Source organism: Pelobates fuscus, chromosome 2 (genome assembly GCF_036172605.1).
Source record: "Pelobates fuscus isolate aPelFus1 chromosome 2, aPelFus1.pri, whole genome shotgun sequence".
Classification (NCBI taxonomy): Eukaryota; Metazoa; Chordata; class Amphibia; order Anura; family Pelobatidae; genus Pelobates; species Pelobates fuscus.
The window spans coordinates 194,827,966-194,851,535 of NC_086318.1; the positions used below are offsets into that span (position 1 = coordinate 194,827,966).

The following is a 23,570-nucleotide window of genomic DNA, read 5'->3' on the forward strand; positions in this document are numbered from 1 at the left end:
GTGAGAGGATGTTATCCCTTCCACTTCCACTTCTTTTTCAGCCTCACACATAGATATTGGCGGAGTTAGGACAGCACTGAACTTTAAACCCTCTATAACTGTTCCCACAGCTATGCTATTAAGCATAGGTCGCTGACTGGATTACAGAGGACACTGGTGGCCAACTAACGCTTATTTATTTATGTCTTAGCCACCAGCCTATTTAAGCTCAAAAAGGCACATTATGAGTACTGAAAACAGGCGCCCCTTTGTAGACTGCCTAATGTAAAATCCAACTCTGTTGTCAACAGTATTAAAAGAAGCAGAAAGGAGGGGCGGGGCCTGACAGCCAAGATGGCCGGTTGCACTTAGTGAGAGCTCCAGCACCAGCAGGCACAATTAAGCTTTTTCCGACCAAACTATTACCGACAGTGACTCACGGTGCCCAGGGTGCGATGCAGGACCGATCGAGAAATGGGAGGATGCCTGTCTTGACTCGGTACCTCACGAGAGTGCCTGGGCCGGCCATGTGGCCTAACCTGGAGCAGGGCCTAGCGTCTGGGGGAGGCGGCCGATCCCCCGGCGTGAGACATGCTCACCCACAAGAATTCAGCATAGCCCTGCTACCCCCCCCCCCATGGACCGGTGGGGGATATCCTGGTCCTCGCTGGGGACGATTACCCCCACAACACAGCCTGCAACACAACAGACTCGCAGTACCCCTGGGACTGCCATCAGAGCTGAAACCAAGCAACCCGAGGAGAGGGCGGAGAAACCAGCCGATGACCACTCTGAACAAGCGGATTACTCAGCAAAGCTAGAAGCGATCTTTGAAGCCTTCTGGCACAAGCTTGAACGGCACATAAAACAAAATGCTGAGAAGCAACAAGGCAGCTGCTCCTCAAAGCACCCACGAGGAGGTCATAAAATGGCCGCTGCGAACCAGCCCCAGTGCACACAGGACCAACGCTGCCGCCCAACCCTGCGCAGCAAACAGCCGTCTCAAGCAACTGCCCGGAGCAGCAAACCTCCTTCAGGGCAGGGAGCCCGACAGGACCACAATCAGTCCCACCGTCCACACACCAGGAGGGGCTCCAAGAAAACGGAGTTCCAGAAGGCACACAGTCCAACCAAGCATGGAGGAGCAGCACAGGGACACTGGGCAGTGATTCCCACACTAAACGGGACGAGGGGACCTGATAATCCACAACTGACACTTGCACTGCACAGAGGTTGCCACGCGGAGACACCCCCTGCATGGCCGCAAGAGTTATCGGCTAAATGACGCTGAGAGCAGCCGCTCGCAATGCAAGCAGAGTCCAGAGACAATCAGGACAACTCAAACTAAAATGCAGAGAGCAACCTCCAGTTAGACATGTACCAATGGTTGATTAATATGTACCCAGAATAGATATGTGCCAATGACTAATAGGTGCCCATAATTAATATGACCCTATGATTGATATGTGTCGGCAATTAACATGATATCCACACCTGTTTTAGCACGATCCTATCGTTTGGCGGTGCAATTCCCCGCTCCACTATGCAATAGCTATCCTTTCTGTAAAAGCTAGCAACTCCTATATGCCAGACTAACGCTATATTCTCTTAGGAATATTAGCTGATGTGAATGTTTAGACACCTCTCCCAACTACCAAGCTACCTACAACCCAAGGCTCAGACATGCAAGTACCTTTAACCCCAAACAAAAGCGATGCAGAAAAAAGCACTGCCAGGGGTGGACTGACAGGTCGGGCAGATCGGTCATGGACCGAGGGCCCGAGGCAGTCAGGGGGCCCGGCAGCAAAGCCATGCTTCTGCTGTGGAGATCAGAGATCTCCATGTCCGAAGGAAGGTTGCAGGGGCCCATGGTGATACAGGGGGCCCCAGCGACCTGTCACCCTGCAATTCCATCCCCCCATTCAGCATGAGACCTGGCAGCTTACCTGCTCTCACTGCCAGGTCTCCTCTCTCTCTCCCTGTAGCTGGTGCTCAGTGCTCCGTGTGAGGATGGGAGGGGGCAGGAAGTGACATCACACCCCCTGCTCCCCTCTCACACAGAGCACTCACAGCATGGATGGAGGGTGAGAACGGCAGATCCTCCCAAGCTGGAAGGAGGTAAGCAGGCTTGGGGTGAAGGGGTTAGACAGGGCAGAGGCACAAAGGGGTTTGGTAGAGATGAGGGATAGATGTGGTGAGACACCTCAATGATTTGTTTTTTGTTTATTTATTGTTTTAACATATTTTGGTTGGTTCTCTTTTTATTTGTTCGAATTTCTTCATATTTTTCTCTAATATGTATTGATGTGTGTGTTTTTATCTTCAATTGAGAACTCATGAGTTTTCTACTAATAGGGATTTTTTTAAATTGTTATTCGTTTAACTAAGGTGCCATTACCATATTGCTTGCCTGCTTACATCATTTATTTTGTACAACTCCCTATTATATTACTTATTTTGCTGTTTAAGCGAGTTCCCTATGCTTAGGAATATGTAAATGTGGCAAACAGGATAGTAATTCCTTTAGGGGAAGTACTAATGTGAGCGTATGCGTACCACGGGTTGAGAACCCCTGAGTTAGGTGATCAAAATTTGCCTAATCACCCGGGAGTCACTCAAGTGGATGTCTTGTAGACAGCCACTAGAGGTGGAGTTAACCCTCAAAGGTAATTATTGCAGTTTATTAAAAACTGCAATAATTACCTTTGCAAGGTTAAGGGACCTGGGACAGTGCACCCAGACCACTTCAATGAGCTGTAGTGGTCTGGGTGACTATAAGTGAGATGAAAGACAAATGTGGGTAATTTGGAAAGGAGAAGTAAGAGTTGCAGAGGAGGACAGAAATGGGTGAAAAGTGGTGTTAGAGAGTCACAAGAAGACGTTAATGGGAAGACACACATACAGATTGGTGAAGATTGAGAGAGAGAGAAACTTATAAGAAGGTGGAGAGTCAAAAAACAACAACAAAAATGCTTGCAGCATATAAATATGCCTCATTACACATGCTGACACTGACTTAATATGATTCACATACACGCAAATACACCTCTCATTCACACACTCTGACCCAGGTTTTAGATGCACCCCTCATTCACACATACACAGACAGATGTCTGATACATACCCTCATTCACACTCTTACACTCTGCACACATACAAATACAGTACAGCATTCACATACACACTGTTCAAGCATACTGCATTCACGCACTGACAATCCATACAAATCTATACTGGCATTCATATGCAGACTTTCCACACTAATACACACTGGCAGTCATACACCAACATTCCCCTGTGTTCGCACACAAGTCCTCCACAAAATACACCCCTGCATTCACATTCAACGTTAGATACAAATACACTCCTGCTTTTACAAACATCTGCTCTACTTACTCATAGAACAATGAGGTGAAAGTTTAGGATCCAGTGATCATCAGTCAGTGTGGTTTAATATAAGAACAGTGACTGAGTCACACCACACAAAAACAAAAGTTTTAGACTTTAGAAAAACAGACTTTTCTAAAATTAGAATATGTGTAAAGGAGTCATTATCAGACTGGAGCAACTTAAATGGAGTCCAAAATAAATGGGATTATTTAAAAGCTGCACTACTGAAGGCAACAGAAAATTGCATTAGGCTTGTCAGTAAAAGCAAAAAATTCAAGAAACCACTGTGGTACTCCGCAGATGTGGCCAAAATAGTAAAAAACAAAAAGTTAGCATTTAGTAATTATAAAAAAAAACAGAGTGAGGAAGACAGAATGACCTATAAGATTAGGCAGAAAGAGGCTAAGCAAGTTATAAGAGCTTCCAAATCACACACAGAAGAGAAAATAGCACAGTCAGTAAAAAAGGGGGACAAAACTTTTTTTAGATACATAAATGAGAAAAGAAAAGTAAAACAAGGATTAGTTAGATTAAAAACAAAAGAAGGAAGGTATGTAGATGAGGATAAAGGTCTAGCTGACTGCCTCAATGAATATTTTTGTTCGGTATTTACAGCTGAAAATGAAGGAAAGGGACCTCTGTTAAAAAAAAGGATAAATGAGTCATTTATTACACGTGAGTTTACAGAGGAAGAGGTTCTATTTCAACTGTCAAAAGTAAAGACAAATAAGTCAATGGGACCTGATGGAATACACCCAAAGCTATTAAAAGAGCTTAGTGGTGTACTAGCAAAACCATTAACAGATTTATTTAACCAATCATTGTTAACAGGAGTAGTCCCAGAAGATTGGAAGTTAGCGAATGTTGTGCCCATTCACAAGAAAGGTAATAGGGAGGAGTCGGGCAACTATAGGCCAGTAAGCCTTACTTCAGTAGTGGGGAAAGTGATGGAAACCATGTTAAAGGATAGGATTGTTGAACATCTAAAAACACATGGATTTCAAGATCAGAGACAACATGGGTTTACTTCAGGGAGATCATGCCAAACTAATCTTATTGATTTTTTTGATTGGGTAACTAAAATTATAGATAAGGGTGGTGCAGTAGACATTGCTTACCTAGATTTCAGTAAGGCTTTTGATACTGTTGCACATAGAAGGCTTATCAATAAACTGCAATCTTTGAGTTTGGATTCCAATATTGTTGAATGGGTAAGCCAGTGGCTGAGTGACAGGCAACAGAGGGTTGTAGTCAATGGAGTATATTCGAAGCTTGGGCTTGTCACCAGTGGGGTACCTCAGGGATCTGTACTTGGACCCATTCTCTTTAATATTTTTATTAGTGATATTGCAGAAGGTCTTGATGGTAAGGTGTGTCTTTTTGCGGATGATACTAAGATATGTAACAGGGTTGATGTTCCAGGAGGGATAAGCCAAATGGCAAATGATTTAGGTAAACTAGAAAAATGGTCAGACTTGTGGCAACTGACATTTAATGTGGATAAGTGCAAGATAATGCATCTTGGACGTAAAAACCCAAGGGCAGAGTACAGAATATTTGATAGAGTCCTAACCTCAACATCTGAGGAAAGGGATTTAGGGGTGATTATTTCTGAGGACTTAAAGGTAGGCAGACAATGTAATAGAGCAGCAGGAAATGCTAGCAGAATGCTTGGTTGTATAGGGAGAGGTATTAGCAGTAGAAAGAGGGAAGTGCTCATGCCATTGTACAGAACACTGGTGAGACCTCACTTGGAGTACTGTACACAGTACTGGAGACCATATCTTCAGAATGATATTGATACCTTAGAGAGAGTTCAAAGAAGGGCTACTAAACTTGTTCATGGATTGCAGGATAAAACTTACCAGGAAAGGTTAAAGGATCTTAACATGTATAGCTTGGAGGAAAGACGAGACAGGGGGGATATGATAGAAACATTTAAATACATAAAGGGAATCAACACAGTAAAGGAGGAGACTATATTTAAAAGAAGAAAAACTACCACAACCAGAGGACATAGTCTAAAATTAGAAGGACAAAGGTTTAAAAATAATATCAGGAAGTATTACTTTACTGAGAGGGTAGTGGATGCATGCAATAGCCTTCCAGCTGAAGTGGTAGAGGTTAACACAGTAAAGGAGTTTAAGCATGCGTGGGATAGGCATAAGGCTATCCTAACTATAAGATAATGCCAGGGACTAATGAAAGTATTTAGAAAACTGGGCAGACTAGATGGGCCGAATGGTTCTTATCTGCCGTCACATTCTATGTTTCTATGTTTCTAATGCATTTACACATTTACTACATGCAAGTAAACGTCGGCATTTCATACTCTCTGGTACTACACAAATTATGCTGTAGGATTTACACACATCAGCATTACACACACACATGTACTCCTATTTTGACACATAGAATAATAATATTAAATTGTAAAAGGACACAGGGTTATTTATTAAAGCAAGAATTTTCTGAAATTCAAACTGAATTTCTAATTTCAAATTGAATGCCTAAATAATCAAAGTGAACAACAAAATTGGCCTGGAGAATTTTTCTAATACAACTATTTAGGCCTATAATTTAAAATTCCCTTTTCCCAGCAATTCTTGCTTGAGAGAATAAAACTGACCGGGTTTTTTGAAAGATATATTTAACATTTACTTAAAGGAACAATGTAGCATCAGGAATACAAATGTGTATTTCTGACACTTTATTTTTGAAAGCATAGTTTAAAATGCCAGCCCCCTGTCAGAGGAGTAAAAAGTGTTTTAACTCAACTTTATTCCTGTGCTGCGCCGGTTTTGTTAGATGTGATGATCTCAGCCAATCCAATGCTTTCTCATAGAAAAGCATTGGGAGGCAATTGCACATGCGCGGCAAAAGGCCTGCTGCACTAATCGGCATCTCCTCATAGAGATGCATTGGATCAATGCAACTCTGTGGGAAGCGTTTAAGTCTCCATGCAGTGTGTAGGGACGTTGAACATCAGTGCCTCCCACTAGAGGTATTCCTAGGTAGTAATGTAAACAATAGTATATAAAATAGTCCAAATAAAAAAAAGAGAAAGAAAGTCTTATCTGGAACAAGTCCAATAGGGGATGTAGGATCTATGGATGTTGGTCCGGAGCGGATGTCCTCTTTCTCCTCTTTCTCCTCCTTCTTAGGGATTCACTCAGATATAGGGAAAAATGGAGAGAAAAAATAGTGCAATACGTCTGATAAAAAGATACAACAGTCTAAAAGCTGGTATAAAACTCACATGTGGAGGAGCTATAACTTGCTCTAGTATGAAAGGCGTGCAGCGGTATAATCCCCGCTTATGGGATATATGGAAGGTTCCTCCGTCAGTGGTCAAATATATAAAAAAGAAAGGAGACAACAAATAGTGCTCACTGGGTAAAATCCACGGTAAAAAGGAAAGTAAAAATAATACTCACAAGGATGGAGCAGACCAACTGCTCCTTGATGATAGCGTTGGTGGTATTATCCCCACCTAGGGATTGCTTGTGGTCCAAAATGATGCCAGGTAGTAAACAGGTATAAAAACAGTGCTCAGTGTATTAAATAGATAGATGGTACTAGTAAAAAAAGTGACCAAATAATCTTTAACCCCTTAAGGACCAAACTTTTGGAATAAAAGGGAATTATGACCTGTCACACATGTCATGTGTCCTTAAGGGGTTAATATAATAAAATACACAGTAAAAGTCCACATACGCGTTTCGCCAATACGGCTTTATCAATATGGAAAAAGCTTTTTTTTATACCAGCTTTTAGACTGTTGTATCTTTTTATCAGACGTATTGCACTATTTTTTCTCTCCATTTTTCCCTATATCTGAGTGAATCCCTAAGAAGGAGGAGAAAGAGGAGAAAGAGGACATCCGCTCCGGACCAACATCCATAGATCCTACATCCCCTATTGGACTTGTTCCAGATAAGACTTTCTTTCTCTCTTTTTTTTATTTGGACTATTTTATATACTGACGTTTTGTGGCGCAGCCCTTCCCCCTATTTTTTGTATCTGTCATTTGTTTAAGGGTTTTCTGAGAGATCCCCTTATAGGGTTGCTGCCTTTTGGGTATTTAGCGCTTACTCTTATTTTCTGTTTTTTAGTAATGTAAACAATGCCTTTTCTCTGAAAAGCCAGCAAGGATTGGCTGTGGACACCAGAACAACTACATAAAGCTGTAGTTGTTCTGGTGATTATTGGTCCCTTTTAATACTTAATATTTGTTCTTTGTAGGGCCCATGATACGATTTTGCCCGGGGGCCCAGAAGGCTGTCAGTCCATCCCTGAGCACTGCTATGAGACCTAGGGGTCACTTCACCTTCACCTTACCATATATGTATTTGACTAAGCTTGTTATTATTGGTGGCAATCAGTATCAGTGCCTACGATATGTAATCGCTATAACGAAACTGGTTTTATTATCACTCATACACACTGTATAGTTTCCATCATTGTTCTTTCATGTTATAAAAAAAAAAAGTGCTGTACTGCGGACATTTCACGACAAACTTGATCTCAACCTCATTGTATTGAATTTTTTTTTTCACTTGAAAATGTCACTGTGAGCTTGTTAACTAAACCAAGCACTACAAAAAATAAAGAATAAAAAAAAAAAAAAAAAAAGAAGCAGAAAGATCCAGCAGAATTAATAAAGAGTACTGACCTTTAGATTTGTCGGAAATTGTCATTAGTCGCTTAAGTAGGGGCAGTATCAGTAGAGTGGAGGAAGTGGAAGCCACATTGAAGACAAGAAGGGAGTTAGTATTACAAAGTGAGTTAGAAGTGTGATACAGTTTTACGTTTTGTTTGGAAGAATCTAAAAAGCTTTTAGGGGTTAATTTATCTCTAACTGCAACATAATCAAAGTTTCTAAACATTTGCAAATACATATTCATATCTCTGTATATCAGGTTATTCAGTCTGGGTGACAGCCTGGGGCAGGAGATCTGTGGAAAATGTCTGTTTGTCAGTTTCTTAAGAGAACAGATCACAATTTGTATTTGTACCTTAAAATGTCCATAATCCATAGTTAAATAAAGGAACACTATAATGTCAGGAACACAAACATGTATTCCTGACACAATAGTGGTAAAAATAACGATTTACGATTCGGCCCCTCTCTCTTTTCTTTAAAAAGATGATTTTACTCCCTACGAGCAACTCTATGAGGAGATGCTGATTAGCACAGAGTCTATGAAAAGTGTAGAAACATGCAGTGTTTACATTAAAAAAACCTACAGGGATAGGCTATAGACACCAGAACAACTACATTTAGCTGGTGATTATATACCTTTAAGTAATGCCAGGAAAGCCATTTTTAATAAAAAAGCTGTGCGCTAGAAAGCCAAAAGAAAACTTGTGGTAAATCCAGGAATAACAAACAATTACCCACATTTATTTAAGTTTTAAGGCTCGATTTTGCAAAATATTAACCCTTACCAACTATTCAGTAAGTCCCATCCAGGTGTACATTCTTCATTATTTATTACATTAGGGGTATCTCAACTGAACTGTAATAATCTATACTGAACAATGGAGTCACAACTCCTCTACAGCAAAATACAGCATAATCTCTAGTAATTCCAGGTATTATAAGTGAATGATAAACTGTTTAAATACAGATATATAGTTTGGGAATCACAATTTGCCAGCAACAATGTTTCTCTATGTGAAAACCAATAAAGTGAATGACTGTTTTGTACCTTAAATGAACACTCTATCAAGAATAAAATAACGGAGGGGGGTTGTCGAAGATTCCACAAGACTTGGGCATCATTCGTAAATAATTTGACATTGGATGTTAAAAGCATGTGAGAAGGTGCCGTTATCCATCAGATTAAAATGTAATTAAAATAACCTCAAGAGTAACAGTGCTTTAAATAAAGAAGTTGTTTGCTTTTTAAAATGCACATATCATATAAGAAACAGTTTTTTTTTAATATTGTCACTGGATTACTAAAGGACAAATTACCATTACCTGTAATGTCCTCAAGCTAAGCTGCCATGAAAATGTGTTGCATTTTCAAAACTGTGATCAAACTGTGTTTTGTTTTGGTTTTTCTTTCTCAGGTTTGAAATTCAGTTTATCCTCTCTGAGCCCAGTGCGAAATGGAATGGATGCAAAGGACGCATATCATTACCCTTTCTGTCAGAGACCATTACAAGAAGTGAGAGGGAATCAAAAGTGCTAATTTGCATTTGTGGTCCAAATGGATTTGTTGACCAAGGGATAAGGTAAGAAATAAAAAAATAAATGCCTCTAAGATTGGTTCCAAGCGTTCCCATGACTGTAAAATAGGTGACAAATCAGAGTTGTGAGTCTATGTGTGATGTTCATTTGTAGAAGTAGACAAAGTGATGGAGAGCAGTGGGAAAGTGACATTGGGAAGGAGTTTGCAAGTGTCATGGAGATGGGATTGGTCAAGTAACATGGGGCTGTAAAGTGTGCAGTGAGAATAAGTTAAGAAAAGGGCATATGCCCTGAGTTTTAAGAAGATAGGCATGTGACACAGACATTGGGAAGACTCCAAGAGTCATGGACAAGTGGAATAATGAAATCCTCAAATAAAGGATAATAGAGAGAGTCCCTTAATACATTAATAACGAGTGTAAAATGCAAACTTTATGAATAAACTTGTACAGACTGATGAAAATAAAAATTAGGAATAACAAACAATTACCCACATTTATTTAAGTCTTAAGGCTCGATTTTGCTAAATATTAACCCTTACCAACTATTCAGTAAGTCCCATCCAGGTGTACATTCTTCGTTATTTATTACATTAGGGGTATCTCAACTGAACTGTAATAATCTATACTGAACAATGGAGTCACAACTCCTCTACAGCAAAATACAGCATAATATCTAGTAATTCCAGGTATTATAAGTGAATGATAAACTGTTTAAAGGACCACTCTAGGCACCCAGACCACTTCAGCTTAATGAAGTGGTCTGGGTGCCAGGTCCAGCTAGGGTTAACTAATTGTTTTATAAACATAGCAGTTTCAGATAAACTGCTATGTTTATCAATTAGTTAAGCCTTCCCCTTTTTCCTCTAGTGGCTGTCTCATTGACAGCCGCTAGAGGCGCTTGCGTGATTCTCACTGTGAAAATCACAGTGAGAGCACGCAAGCGTCCATAGGAAAGCATTATGAATGCTTTCCTATGTGACCGGCTGAATGCGCGCGCAGCTCTTGCCGCGCGTGCGCATTCAGCCGACGGGGAGGAGAAGAGGCGGATCGGAGGAGGAGAGGAGGAGGAGAGCTCTCCGCCCAGCGCTGGAAAAAGGTAAGATTTAACCCCTTTCCCCTTTCCAGAGCCGGGCGGGAGGGGGTCCCTGAGGGTGGGGGCACCCTCAGGGCACTCTAGTGCCAGGAAAACGAGTATGCTTTCCTGGCACTAGAGTGGTCCTTTAAATACAGATATATAGTTTGGGAATCACAATTTGCCAGCAACAATGTTTCTCTATGTGAAAACCAATAAAGTGAAGCACTGCAAAATACATGTACCTTTTAAGAAAGGTACATTATTTCTTTTTTTTGCTTTAATGCATTAACGTAGCTCATTCAGAGTTAAAAGGGTAATCCGGGGGGGGCGTGGCTAGCAGAGCAGCACACAGGACGTGTTTATGTGGAGCTCCTGCTTCACTAATCAAAAATTGACCCAAAAAGCCACAAATCTACCGAGCAGAGACCCAAATACCTAGCAGTAACAAGTTTTAGACCCCCTACAGAGAGATGGGGAAGAAAAACAAAAAAAACGCCCGCCTGGAGATCTCACACCAGCCCGACATCAGGCGAGCTTTTGAAAGGCCGCAGCACGCTCCACAGGCCAAAATGGCGCAGGGTAGGCCCAGAAACGCCAGCGAGTCTGATTCATCTATGGAGGAGAACATACAGAGCGCGACCCCGGCCACCGCATTATATGGGTCGGAGTCGTCGGACTCGGATCACTCACCTTCAACAAAGGGCGATATCAAAAAGCTCCTCCTGGACCTCCGAGAGATGTGGAAATCGGACTTGGCCGGTGTGAGGACAGAAGTGACCGACATGAAGGGGCGCCTGGAGGCAGTGGAAACCCAGGAGGGACAAAGAGACGTCTTACTTACCGACTCCAGAAGGCAAATAGACGAACTGACACTCCAACTCCAAAGACTCACCCGCTCGGTTACGGTGATGGAGACGCGCCACTGCAGAAGAAATGTCCGCATACGCGGAACCCCTGAAGATATAGGCCCGGAGGCCTTATTAGCCTACGCAAACAAAGTAGCTGCGACTATGGGGGCAAAAAAGGAGGGAGAAACATGGCTGATTACTGCAGCGTTCAGAATCCGAAAAGCCCCGACCGCCCCGGCGGACGCACCAAGGGACATCATAGCCGTTACCCAAGATGTCACAATCAAAGCGGCAATGATGGCCTCCTCCAGGAAGACCCCCACCGTCACCGTGGACAACCATCACATACAAGTTTTTGCTGACATCCCATTCACAACTCTGCTGGAGCGGAGAAAATTTCTGCCGATCACCCGCCAACTGAGAGACAAAGGCATCAGGTACCGGTGGGGAGCAGCAGGCACGCTAGTGGTCCCACAAAAGGATTCAATCCTCACACTATCTGCGGACGAAAACCCGGCAAGATTCATCCAGGCCCTCCAGCTGCAGCAGCAAGTGCCCACGGACGGGGCGGGCGAGACCGAGAACCGGGAGACTGAGGTCCGAGAGAACAACACTAGGGCGGAGAGGAAGCGGAGCAAACAGCACTCACACAACCCCCTACAGACCTGAACAGGTTATTTTCAACCATATGACGGGATACCCCCCCCTCATATGCCGGGACTCCTGATTATTAATGATGACTGCCACTGTTACGTCCACAGATCTAACCACAGCAACCCGGGGCTCAGCACCACGACTTATAAGACTGCGCACCTCTGCCATTAATTTTACACTGTTACCCTCACTCCACTAGAGATACGTACAGGGGATGTCCAGAAGGGTGCCCAAATTTTATAAGTGTCATCGCCGCAGTTTGCTGAAGAGTGTATTCTAACTCTATATGAGCGGCTTACAAACAACACCTGTAGCCACACTAAGACCCCACACAGGTTCAGCACACACACCAAAAGGGCCACACCATAAGTGCTATAAAGGTCTATAAGACTCTATCAGGGTCACCAAGAGGAAGAACCTCAGCCCTTTATTTTATTATTCACTATTCTAGTTATATACTCGGTCCTGTGCATTCATACCAGTGGCCAGTAAGCTTTAACCCCTACAGGGGGGACCAGCGCGAACCGCCATACGGTCCACTTTGGGTCCGTCTAAGCTGCCAGCATGTTGACCCTGACACCCCGCGCTGCGCATCCTAAATCCGGCTTACCAGCTGGCAAGACATGTTACCTGTGTAAACCCTGAGTCCTCACGAGTCGAAAGCAGGGCATGCGGTAATGTACACCTTAAGCCCAATAGTGCTACTAACCGAGAAGCCAACCCGATATTCTCGAACCCACACGGAGTGCCAAAGAGCTACAGTGCACTGCACACCATGAGTCCGCATAGGCGGCGGGTGTGTTCTACAGATTTGGGTTAATACAGTTCCCTCCCTGTGAGTACCAGAGAAACTAGCGAGTTCAACCAAGAAACACCCATGTTTATTATTAATTATTGTGATGTTTAATTTGTATTCCATTGTATTCCTTTTATCTACCTGTAATGGATGATTGTAAAATACCATCAAAACCAGTGGGACTGTTCCCACCACAAAAATAAAGAATTAAAAAAAAGGGTAATCCAGAGGCGGAGCCTGACCGCAGACGAAGATGGCCGCACACTAGAGAGTCTCCGAGACGGCAGAAAACATAAAAGCTAATAACAGCGGCGGATCAGCTCACCACCACGCCACAGACCTCACACCATACCCCCGAACCCCACTACAACTAACCGGGATGGGTGGAGGTAGAAAATCCAAATCAGGCGCGGCCGTGGCCCCGATCTTTAAAGTCAGGGCGGACAAAGATACCACGCAGGCTGCAGGAGAGCAACAGGCCTCTGACTCTGATTCAGACGCCAGCACAACCAGCCACAGAAAGGACCCTGCACCCCTAACCAAAAAAGACCTTCATGAACTCCTGCTGGAAATGAAATCACTGGTAGCATCTGAACTTACCAAACATCTAGCCCCACTTAAAGAGGGCCTGTCAGACCTCGGCAAGCGCACACGCGAGCTAGAAAACAAAATGGACGACATGGCTACCACTACCTCAACCCACGACATGGAGCTAAAAGAAATTAAAGAACAGCTGGCATCTCTTGAAGAAGCGCAGGAGGACCTAAATAGCAGGTCCAGACGGAACAATATCCGCATCAGGGGACTGCCGGAATCCTCCAACCCGAAGGCACTTACCACCATCCTCCATGAAGCGCTCAGCAGCCTGCTCCCAGACGCCCCGCCAGCCGACCTCCTCCTAGACAGAGCCCACAGAGCCCTCCGTCCGCCATCCACAAACCCCACACAACCCCGAGACATCATTATACGCTGCCACTACTTCCAGGTCAAGGAAGCAATCATGCGAGCGACAAGAGAGACACCGTTGCAAATTGAAGGCCACGTGGTCCAATTATACCACGACCTCGCACCAACAACCCTTCACAAACGGCGCGAACTGCGGCCCCTAACCCAAGCTCTACAAACTAGACGGATTAGATACTCATGGGGCCATCCTTTCAAACTAATGGTATGCCACGACAACCGCACCTATATACTGCGCAAACCATCCGAGGCCCAAGATCTGGCGGAGCAACTGGGCATCCGAGATGTCAACATGGATATAACCGTAGCAGACCAGCGCCCGGCTCCATCCTGGAGACCCGAGCACCAACTACCCCAAAGAAATCGCGACCTTCAACGAAGACAGCGCCCGTCCCAATCCCCATATGTTTAAGTAGCCGCGACGTTCGGGCCTGGGAATCACCTGAACCCTACCTTGCCCGCCCTGTGCTCACAACGCTGGACCCGCAACACAAACCCAAAGCAACAGACCAAACGACCAGCCCAACCGGCTGAACAGACACTCGATCTGAGAGCATCCCTACGACCCGGCATCCCGGCGCCCAAGACAGCTCAGAACAAACATCACACAATCTATCTGACGCCAAGCAAGGCCGCACCGCATGAACTGTTTAACCCCTTAACGACCACACTTCTGGAATAAAAGGGAATCATGACATGTCACACATGTCATGTGTCCTTAAGGGGTTAAGAGCAACGAAGAAGTACTTCACTGCAAGAACACTGACACTAGCACTTCTTACGATCGAAATTGCCCACAGCCAAGCAGAGAACACCAACTCCCACACTGAGAATCTACATTCACCGTGGACTTGTCGTAAGACTTTTGAGAATTACCCCACTATAGCAACAAAAGCCCTACGGGCGATTCCGGGGGCCCTTGGGGTGGGGGGGGCTGTCTGGGGCCCTTGCGGCCTTCCCTCCCCCCTCCCCGCTCATCGGCGGGGCTAGGGGGACGGGGGACCGTGACGGCCCTGCTGGGTAAATGCCTGAAAGGGGACACGGGGAGGGCGGGGAAAAATTTCGGGCAACTGTGTGCAATAGAAAAGCCTGGGGCTCTGGTGGCCTCCCCCCCCCTCAATGGGGTTGGGGGGGTGGGGGGCCGCGACGGCCACTCAGGGCAAAGCTTGGCCGGGCCCTCTGCCAGGCTCGGGACAACATAAATGTCAGCTAAAGAGAAAGGAACGTAGTCAAAGCAAATATATGTTAAAGGGAAAACCGTTATTGGGCGGGGGAGGGCTTGATGCCGGGCCCTCGCGCCCCCTCCCCTCATTGGGGTCAGGGGGGCGGTGGGGCGCGACAGGCCAGGAAGCAGGAGGGAAGAACGGGAGTGTCATGCTGACCTGTAATGCAATGTTATGTACCAACTGCAAACTCCGCACAACCAACGAACCTAAACACGACACCCCCCTGGATCCCAAAGGTCACATTGCCCACATGCAGCGATCCGTGAGGGCCCCCCTGGGGAAAGCAAGCCACCCCCGCCTGAGAGAGACGGGCACCGCCCCCCCGCCCCACGGGACGAGCCCGTGACAAAGATATCCCGCACAGACTCACACCCGAAAAGCGGACACATTAAGTGTCCACATTAAGTGGACATAACCCACTGAAATGGCCTGAAGCCCGGCGCGACCCGCCACACCTAAATATGTACATAAGTTACCAGTTCTCACTGTTCCGCTAAGGCTACCCTCCCAGGGCCCGAACCGCGGCTGCCCTCTCCCCCCACCCTACTGCCAAACCAAAAACGAATAGTATGGTGACCAGTTTATCCCACACACTCCTCTTCACCCTAGGTCTGATTGTTAACAACCCCGCCAAAACACATCACATGCCTGCCGCCCTCTCTCTGGCAAAAGGCCACTTCTCCCCATACACCCTGATACCTGCCACCCTCGCCTGGTGACACAGGCTAGAGAGGCTACCGGTAACTCAGAACACCCTTGCTGGCACTAGATATAAGCCCAGCACCCACCTCCCCTACCCACTCCAGGACTACCCCCCCTGCTGCCCTCCGGGATCCCCCCGGAGCCCAGACCACAACCCCAGAGTCTACGCCACCAAACAAACAAAACAAACCTCCACCAAGACTCCCACGCCCAGGGATGCCCCTCAAACTACACTGCGTATCCATTAACGCAAAAGGCTTAAACAATCCGAAAAAACGACACTCCCTATTATGATGGGCTCATGCACAGCACGCAGATGTCCTCTTAATCCAAGAAACCCACTTCACCCCCCACAAACACTTCCCCCTCAAAAACAAACACTACAACCGAACTTTCCTGGCCAACTCGCCAGAAGCAAAAACCAAAGGCATAGCAATAGTACTCAAAACTTCCTGCCCCCTCTCAGACATACAAGCCTTCCCCGACAAGCAAGGCAGATACCTAACGATCACGGGTAAAATCGGCCCTACCACCTACACTATCACCTCCGTATATGCCCCCACATCCCAAGATCCAGCGTTCTGGCCCTCATTCTCAGCACATATAGCGATGCACAAAACCACATTCACCATCATAGGAGGAGACTGCAATGCAGCTCACACACCAGCCTTAGATCGGACCACCAAACACCAGAACGGACCGAGAACCTCCCCCAACGACACACTCTTCTCACATTTTCTAAACATGAACAACCTCCTTGACATATGGAGAGCCCAACACCCCTCGGACCGTGACTACACATTCTACTCCCATCCCCACCACACCTACTCCCGCATAGATTATTTCCTAATCTCCCTAGGCCTCACCCCTCGAATCACGCAAACCTCTATAGGTAATATCACATGGTCGGACCATGCGGACATCTCACTAACACTCACAATCCCCCATATGACCAGTCCTTGGACATGGAAACTAAACCCACAACTCCTCCACGATAAACAAATAACCGCAACTGTCGCCAAAGAAATCACAGAATACTTCACCCTCAACGACCAGTTGGTTTCATCCCCGATCACGCTATGGGCAGCACATAAACCCGTCATAAGAGGCAAACTAATAGCCATAGCAACAGCACGCAAAAAACAATATAACCAACAATTAATGAACACCCTGACCGAACTAGACCACCTAGAAACACTACACAAACAAGACCCGAACCCCTCCTGCCTCGAGCAACTCACAACAACTAGAGCCCTACTCAAGAGTCTCTCCCTAACAGCCACTACCAAAGCACTAGCTTGGACGAAACAAAAATATTATGAGAAAGGAAACAAGGCAGACTCCATGCTGGCCAAAAGACTCAGGACTCTCACAGAGACGAAACGAATCACTAAAATACGCACCCCCGACGGAACACTCACTGACATTCCACATAAGATAGGCGAAACCTTTCAGAAGTACTTCACAACCCTTTACAACCATTCCCCGGACCCTCCCTCTAGCCTCACCCTCTCCCGGACGGACACCTTCCTCCAAAGGCTCTCCCTGCCATCCCTTACCGACGAAGCCAGAACCCACATAGCAGCAGACATCACACCGGAAGAACTACTAGCAGCACTCAAGACCCTAAAACCTAATAAAAGCCCAGGCCCAGACAGCCTAACAGCCCTATACTACAAAACCTTTAGTGACATCCTAATCCCCAAGCTCTGCAAGGTTTTTAACGCTATGCTCAAAGGAGACCCTTTACCCCAAGATATGACGCAAGCGAACATAACCCTGATACCTAAACCAGGCAAACCACACGATGAACCAGGACACTTCTGCCCCATCTCCCTTCTGAACCAAGACCTCAAAATACTGACTAAAGTAATGACAAACAGAATAAACCCCCTCCTAAACAAACTAATCAACCCAGATCAGGTCGGCTTCATACCGCTGAGAAAAGCACAAGACAACACGAGACGAATCATAGACCTGATATGGTTAGCCAACCACAGACAGACCCCAACAGCAATACTCTCCCTGGATGCGGAGAAAGCATTCGACCGCCTCTTGTGGCCCTACCTATACAAAGTACTGAATATATACGGATTCCCACCTGAACTAGTCCATTTCCTACAAGCCATGTACCACAACCCAACAGCACAATTACTAATCCCAAATATATCCCCCCCCTCCTTCCCCATCCTAAACGGCACTCATCAAGAATGCCCACTCACCCCCCTCCTGTTCGCCCTATCCCTTGAACCTTGCTTAGAAACCATTAGACACAACCAGCAAATAGAAGGACTACACGTCAGAGACGAAACATTCACTATTGCAGCATACGCGGACGACGTCCTTCTGACACTGACCAACCCCTGCTCATCCCTACCCGCACTACTATCGACACTACAAACATACTCCGAAATCTCGGGTTATCAACTCAATGCCACCAAATCAGAACTACTTCCACTCAACCTTACGGACGACACACTCCAGACCCTAAAAAGCAAATTCCCCTTCCGCATCTGCTCAACAGCAATCTCATACTTAGGGATACAACTCACCAACGACACCACCACTCTATACACCACTAACTACTCCCCTCTCTTCCGCAAAGCGCAGGCGGACCTTCAACGCTGGAAACCCATGAACATCTCAGGACTTGGTAGAATCACCTCTATAAAAATGAACCTCTTACCCAAATTCCTCTACGCGTTCCAAGCACTACCCATTCCATGTAAAAAGACAGACCTCAAACACCTACAAACCGCAATAGACCACTTTATATGGAACGGACGGAAACCTAGGGTCCGCCGAACCACCTTATATGTCCCCACACCATCGGGCGGGCTAGGCCTTCCCAACTTAACACACTACCTACACGCAGCACACCTGACACAAATACAGCACTGGCACCTCCCACCAACCCACAAACGATGGGTAGACCTCGAACACCTAATCTTTGGACGCGACCACCCTTCCCAATACATGTGGCTCCCAAGACAGCACAGACCGATATCCCCCCCCTCCCACTTCCCCAGCAATCACCTACTCGCTAGACCTCTGGGACCGCCTCAGCGAAAAGTTTGACCTATCCGCTGGCATATCACCCCTCACTCCAATACTACGCAACAAAATGTTCCCACCAGGCCTAACACTACGCCCACTTTGAAGAAAGACAGCAGAATAGGACACCTCTACCCCGACGGCAAACTCCTACAATTCACAGACATACCCAACTCCGACACCCTGACAACATTCGATCACTTTCGATTCCTACAACTCCGCAGCTTTGCAACCACAGACGAAATCAGACTAGCCGCCACGTCAACCCTTACCGAATTCGAAAAAAAAAGCCTTCACTCACCATCCCGAAAAAGCCAAATATCGGACCTGTACCTCACACTAACAACCCACCACTCACAGGTAACACTACCATACATCTCAGCATGGGAAAAAGATCTAGGCCCCCTAGAAGACCCCACAGAATGGGCCGACATATGGGCGGCCACCAAATCAATCACGATCTGCGTCACCCACAAAGAGCAGGCCTATAAAATGCTCTTCAGGTGGTATCTCACACCCCAACGCTTGATGGCCATGAAACGATCCACAACAAACCTCTGCTGGAAAATGTGCGGAGGCACCGGCACCTTCCTCCACTGCTGGTGGACCTGTCCCAAGCTCGTCCCCCTGTGGAAATCCATCACAAACCTCTTAACGAAAATCCTCAGCAGACCAATGCCCCTAGACCCGTGGGCACTCCTACTATCCAAACCTATAGACCCCTTCACGCGCAGCGAAAACAAACTAATAGCCAGAATAACTTTAGCCACTCGAAGAGCAAAAGCCGAAACTTGGCTAACCCCCCACATACCATCCCACAAGCGCATCCTCCACAAAATAACAGACAGCATAGACATGGACAGAATAACGGCACTGATACATGACTCCCCAAAATCCTTTCACAAAATTTGGGACCAATGGCTGGAGAACCATATCCCCATACCATGGTAAACCCTTCATCAATACACCCACACTGACAAACCCCAGCACGCGCAACAACGCCAACATGCAACCCACCACCCACTCAACACATCCAACGGGGTCCGGGAGGGACCCTAGGAGGGCAGCAATGATCCCCCATACCCCGCCACCCACACACCAAACCCCCCCAACCCACCAACGGCAAACAGCCAACGACAGCGAACCACCACCTAACCCCCCCAGGCACAAGACCACCGCCACTACTATCACAACCAATGGCCACCAAACAAGCACAATCATCTGCTCACACGACCCGGAAAACAGAAACAGTACCTTAACCAGGCCTAACCTCTCAGGCAACAATCCACCCAATCGCATCCATAACAAAAGAACGACCCGAGAGGCTTCTCTAGCGACCAGGTCACAACCCAAGAGCACAACCCAAAGAATCACCCTCACACTCGAATGTGCCAAACCCACACTTAACTGAACCATTGTAATGCCATATTGTTGTAACCCTACCCCTAACCTTACTTTTTTCTCTTCTGTGAAAATGTTTTTTTTCTCACTTTGAAAAATGAAAAATAAAGAATCTTTAAAAAAAAAAAAGGGTAATCCAGACGTGGACCCCGTGCTCACTATGCCTAGAGGGGTATCTGCTGCACCTCACTGACGAGACCCAAAAGAAGGCCGAAATGATCGTCTGGGGTTGCTGTATCAATCGTGCAGAGGGATCTTCGTATATGTTCTCTCTGTAATGGCACAAGTGAGCAAAAACCATTTTGAGACCTGACTGGGGATGTACCAAAGGGCAAGCTATTGAGTTTACTCTTTTGTCCATTCTCCGAGTTCTCATCCCACCTCCTATAGACTGTAAGCTCGTTTGAGCAGGGTCCTCTTCAACCTATCATTCCTGTAAGTTTTCTTGTAATTGCCCTATTTATAGTTAAATCACCCCTCTCATAATATTGTAAAGCACTGCGGAATCTGTTTGCGCTATATAAATGGCAATAATAATAATTAAAACACATGTAATGTACTCACATGGAAAGGAGAACTTTAGTAGACCTGTGCCCAAGTGTTCAAGCAAGTCATGTTTAAAAGTCAACATTCTCAACCTTGTTTTTGATGTACATTTCTATCTTCACAATGTGGTGTTAGGTATACATAGGAAAAGAAAATACATATAGGGCAATACTGTGGGAAAAATAAATGCCAAATATAAATAAGGAACACGTACCAGCTACAGAGCCGTTGACTCCTTGTTCTGAGGTATGTAGATAATGTGGCAATAGGGGAGATACCACCCACAAGCAACAGCAAAGTGATGTATAAGCCAGATGGAAAATGTAAAGCGATTTATTAAAACAAGGTATTTATGAAAACTCCTTAATCCGGCACTTGGGAAAACTCCTTATTGAGACATTTTCAATCAGTATGCCGCTGAACATTAAAGACACTGGATTAATTTCCTGATTAGTTAACGTTCCCTCATCCGTCTAATCAAGGTGGAGTCTTTCCACACACCTCCAGTCTATCAAATGAATGTGATGAAACCTCACTGAGGCATGTGTGAATCTTGGACGGCTTGTTTATCCTCATGAGGGAAGGTGCTTAATTTCCATTGCAGTTTTTACTTTGTTTGTACTAAGGCCACAAAAAAGACTTTGCTGTATCAATGGAACTGAAATGGCTACATGTCACATGCATTTTATACAGTGTCTTAAGACCCATTCCATCACATAAAAAAACCGGAGAAAGAATGAAAAAAAGGATTTTTAAAGTAAGTCAGCACAATAATATGAAATAACAATTTGTCAAATACACTTGTATTGACATATTCAGAATTATTTTTTAAGAAGTCATTAAAAGAGACTTCAACACATAAATGCATTTAAAGGGTCAGTATGGATACATATGCTGCTATAGTATGTATTTAAAAACAAATTGTGCCATTGAAAAAATATAGAAAAACCATTGAATAATAACCAATTTATATTAATCCCTTAAAAGTGGCAGGCTTTAGGTTGACCAGATGGCAGGTTAAGGAATGATTGGGGATGAAAGGTGCAGTAAAAAGTTTTGTGTGCCTGCTTAGATAATTAGATTTAGTATATGAGAGGCTGAAATTGTGGTAAAGAAACACACCAATTAAAGAAAACATATATGCATATATTTTTTTTTTATATCGGAGTTGTTCTCAAGCTCTTTAGACCACACACATCAACAATGCTTCTCATAGAGTATTCAAAAGCAAGTGAGGCAGTCTGCTGGGATATGTTAATAAGATCAGTTGTAAAAGGGACAACTTGTAATTTGTTCTTTATTCGTTCATTTCGTTTATTACAAGGAGAGAGCTAACAGCTTGATGTTCCTTCCTTGTAATATTTAAAAATATAAGCAGCTGGGAGCTGTGCTCCTTGCCACTTCCTAAATACCCCTATGCTCCCCTTCACTCTATGGGGGTCAATATGTATGAGTAGTTAAATTCTCCCTCCTGCGTCTATTCCCTGTGCCGCAAGTAGGGGGCATATCTGCTAAACAGCAAGTCACCAGTGGCTACTCAAAAAAAAGACCCCCAATCCAATAAGTTGCCCCTATGGTGGAGCATCTATTAGAATAGTTAACAAGTGGGGACATAGTGTCCCGCGAGTGAGGGCTGTTAAAATAAACAGGGAATCAAGGCCCCACCCATTGGTGGCAGATGGGGATGCTAAATGTTAATGGGAGACCTATTCCCCTTCAGCTGAATCTGAATAGAGTGGCACCATTCACTCCATGCCTATTTTTTAGCGAGCAATAGAAGCACTGGAAGTAAACCTTCATGTAGAAGGGTTCTCTTGCTCTCCCATAAGTTACCTGCTAGAGTGGAGTGCTATGACAATTCTATGCCAAATAACTGTTTGACAGATTGGGGATAGGGTGTTCTCTCAAGCTATTTTCTAGACAATGTATAGATATAAGCTACTTTTAAATTAAAGTGATAGTTTAGGCACCAATACAACTTTAACTTAATGAAGCCATCTTTGATGTGTAGATTGTGCGTCTGTACGACAGGTGCATTGTTGCCATATGGGCTGGAGGAGCTGTCTACTACCTCATACCAACCCACCTCCAATGAAACACTGACACTCTTAGGTATGGGTCAATATGTCCAGAGCTTTTATTTATTATATTCATAATAATAATAATAACATTTAAATAACTTTTAAAGTCATTGCCCACCCCCCAGATCCTCAGCCATCCAACATTATCACTTCCCCACATATCAGATCACAAGGCAATGACTCATATATAACATTGTATAACATAAACAAGATCCAACATTTTCCACACGATCCTGACAGGGGTATACCTTAATACCCCCTACACCACCCGGGTTCTCAGCTACCAACGAGCTTGAAACCCACCAACATCTTACCAACAAGTAACCAACCATATTAAACAGCCAATTCACTACTCTTACTCTTCTCTTCCCTAAGCAGGCCTGTTACCCCCTTAACCTTCCCTGCACCTAGATCCACGCCCCGGAGCCACCGAGTGCTCCCTGGCATGAACCGCCCGACGTCAGCAGCTGGACCCGACACATGCCGCCGAATGGCACCCAGGGATCTGCAACTCCGCGACCTGCCTGGCACCGTGCGCGTTTCTGATGGGTTCCTAGCCAAAGCTTGACCCCTGCGGTCCGCCTGCTTGCAACGTCTCCTACCAGCGGGCCCTGCGCCCCCCGAGGTGCGGTCTGACTGACCCACCCGCTG

General features: G+C 45.3%; 1 protein-coding gene across 1 annotated transcript in view; it reads left to right on the forward strand.

The window, feature by feature from the left end:
• Positions 1 to 23,570, forward strand: part of LOC134587017 (cytochrome b5 reductase 4) — a 267,126-nt gene that overhangs the window by 226,087 nt on the left and 17,469 nt on the right. Inside the window, exon 14 of the mRNA XM_063443061.1 lies at positions 9,451 to 9,615. Coding sequence (XP_063299131.1) covers positions 9,451 to 9,615 — 165 coding nt within the window. The remainder of the gene's footprint in view (positions 1 to 9,450; positions 9,616 to 23,570) is intronic.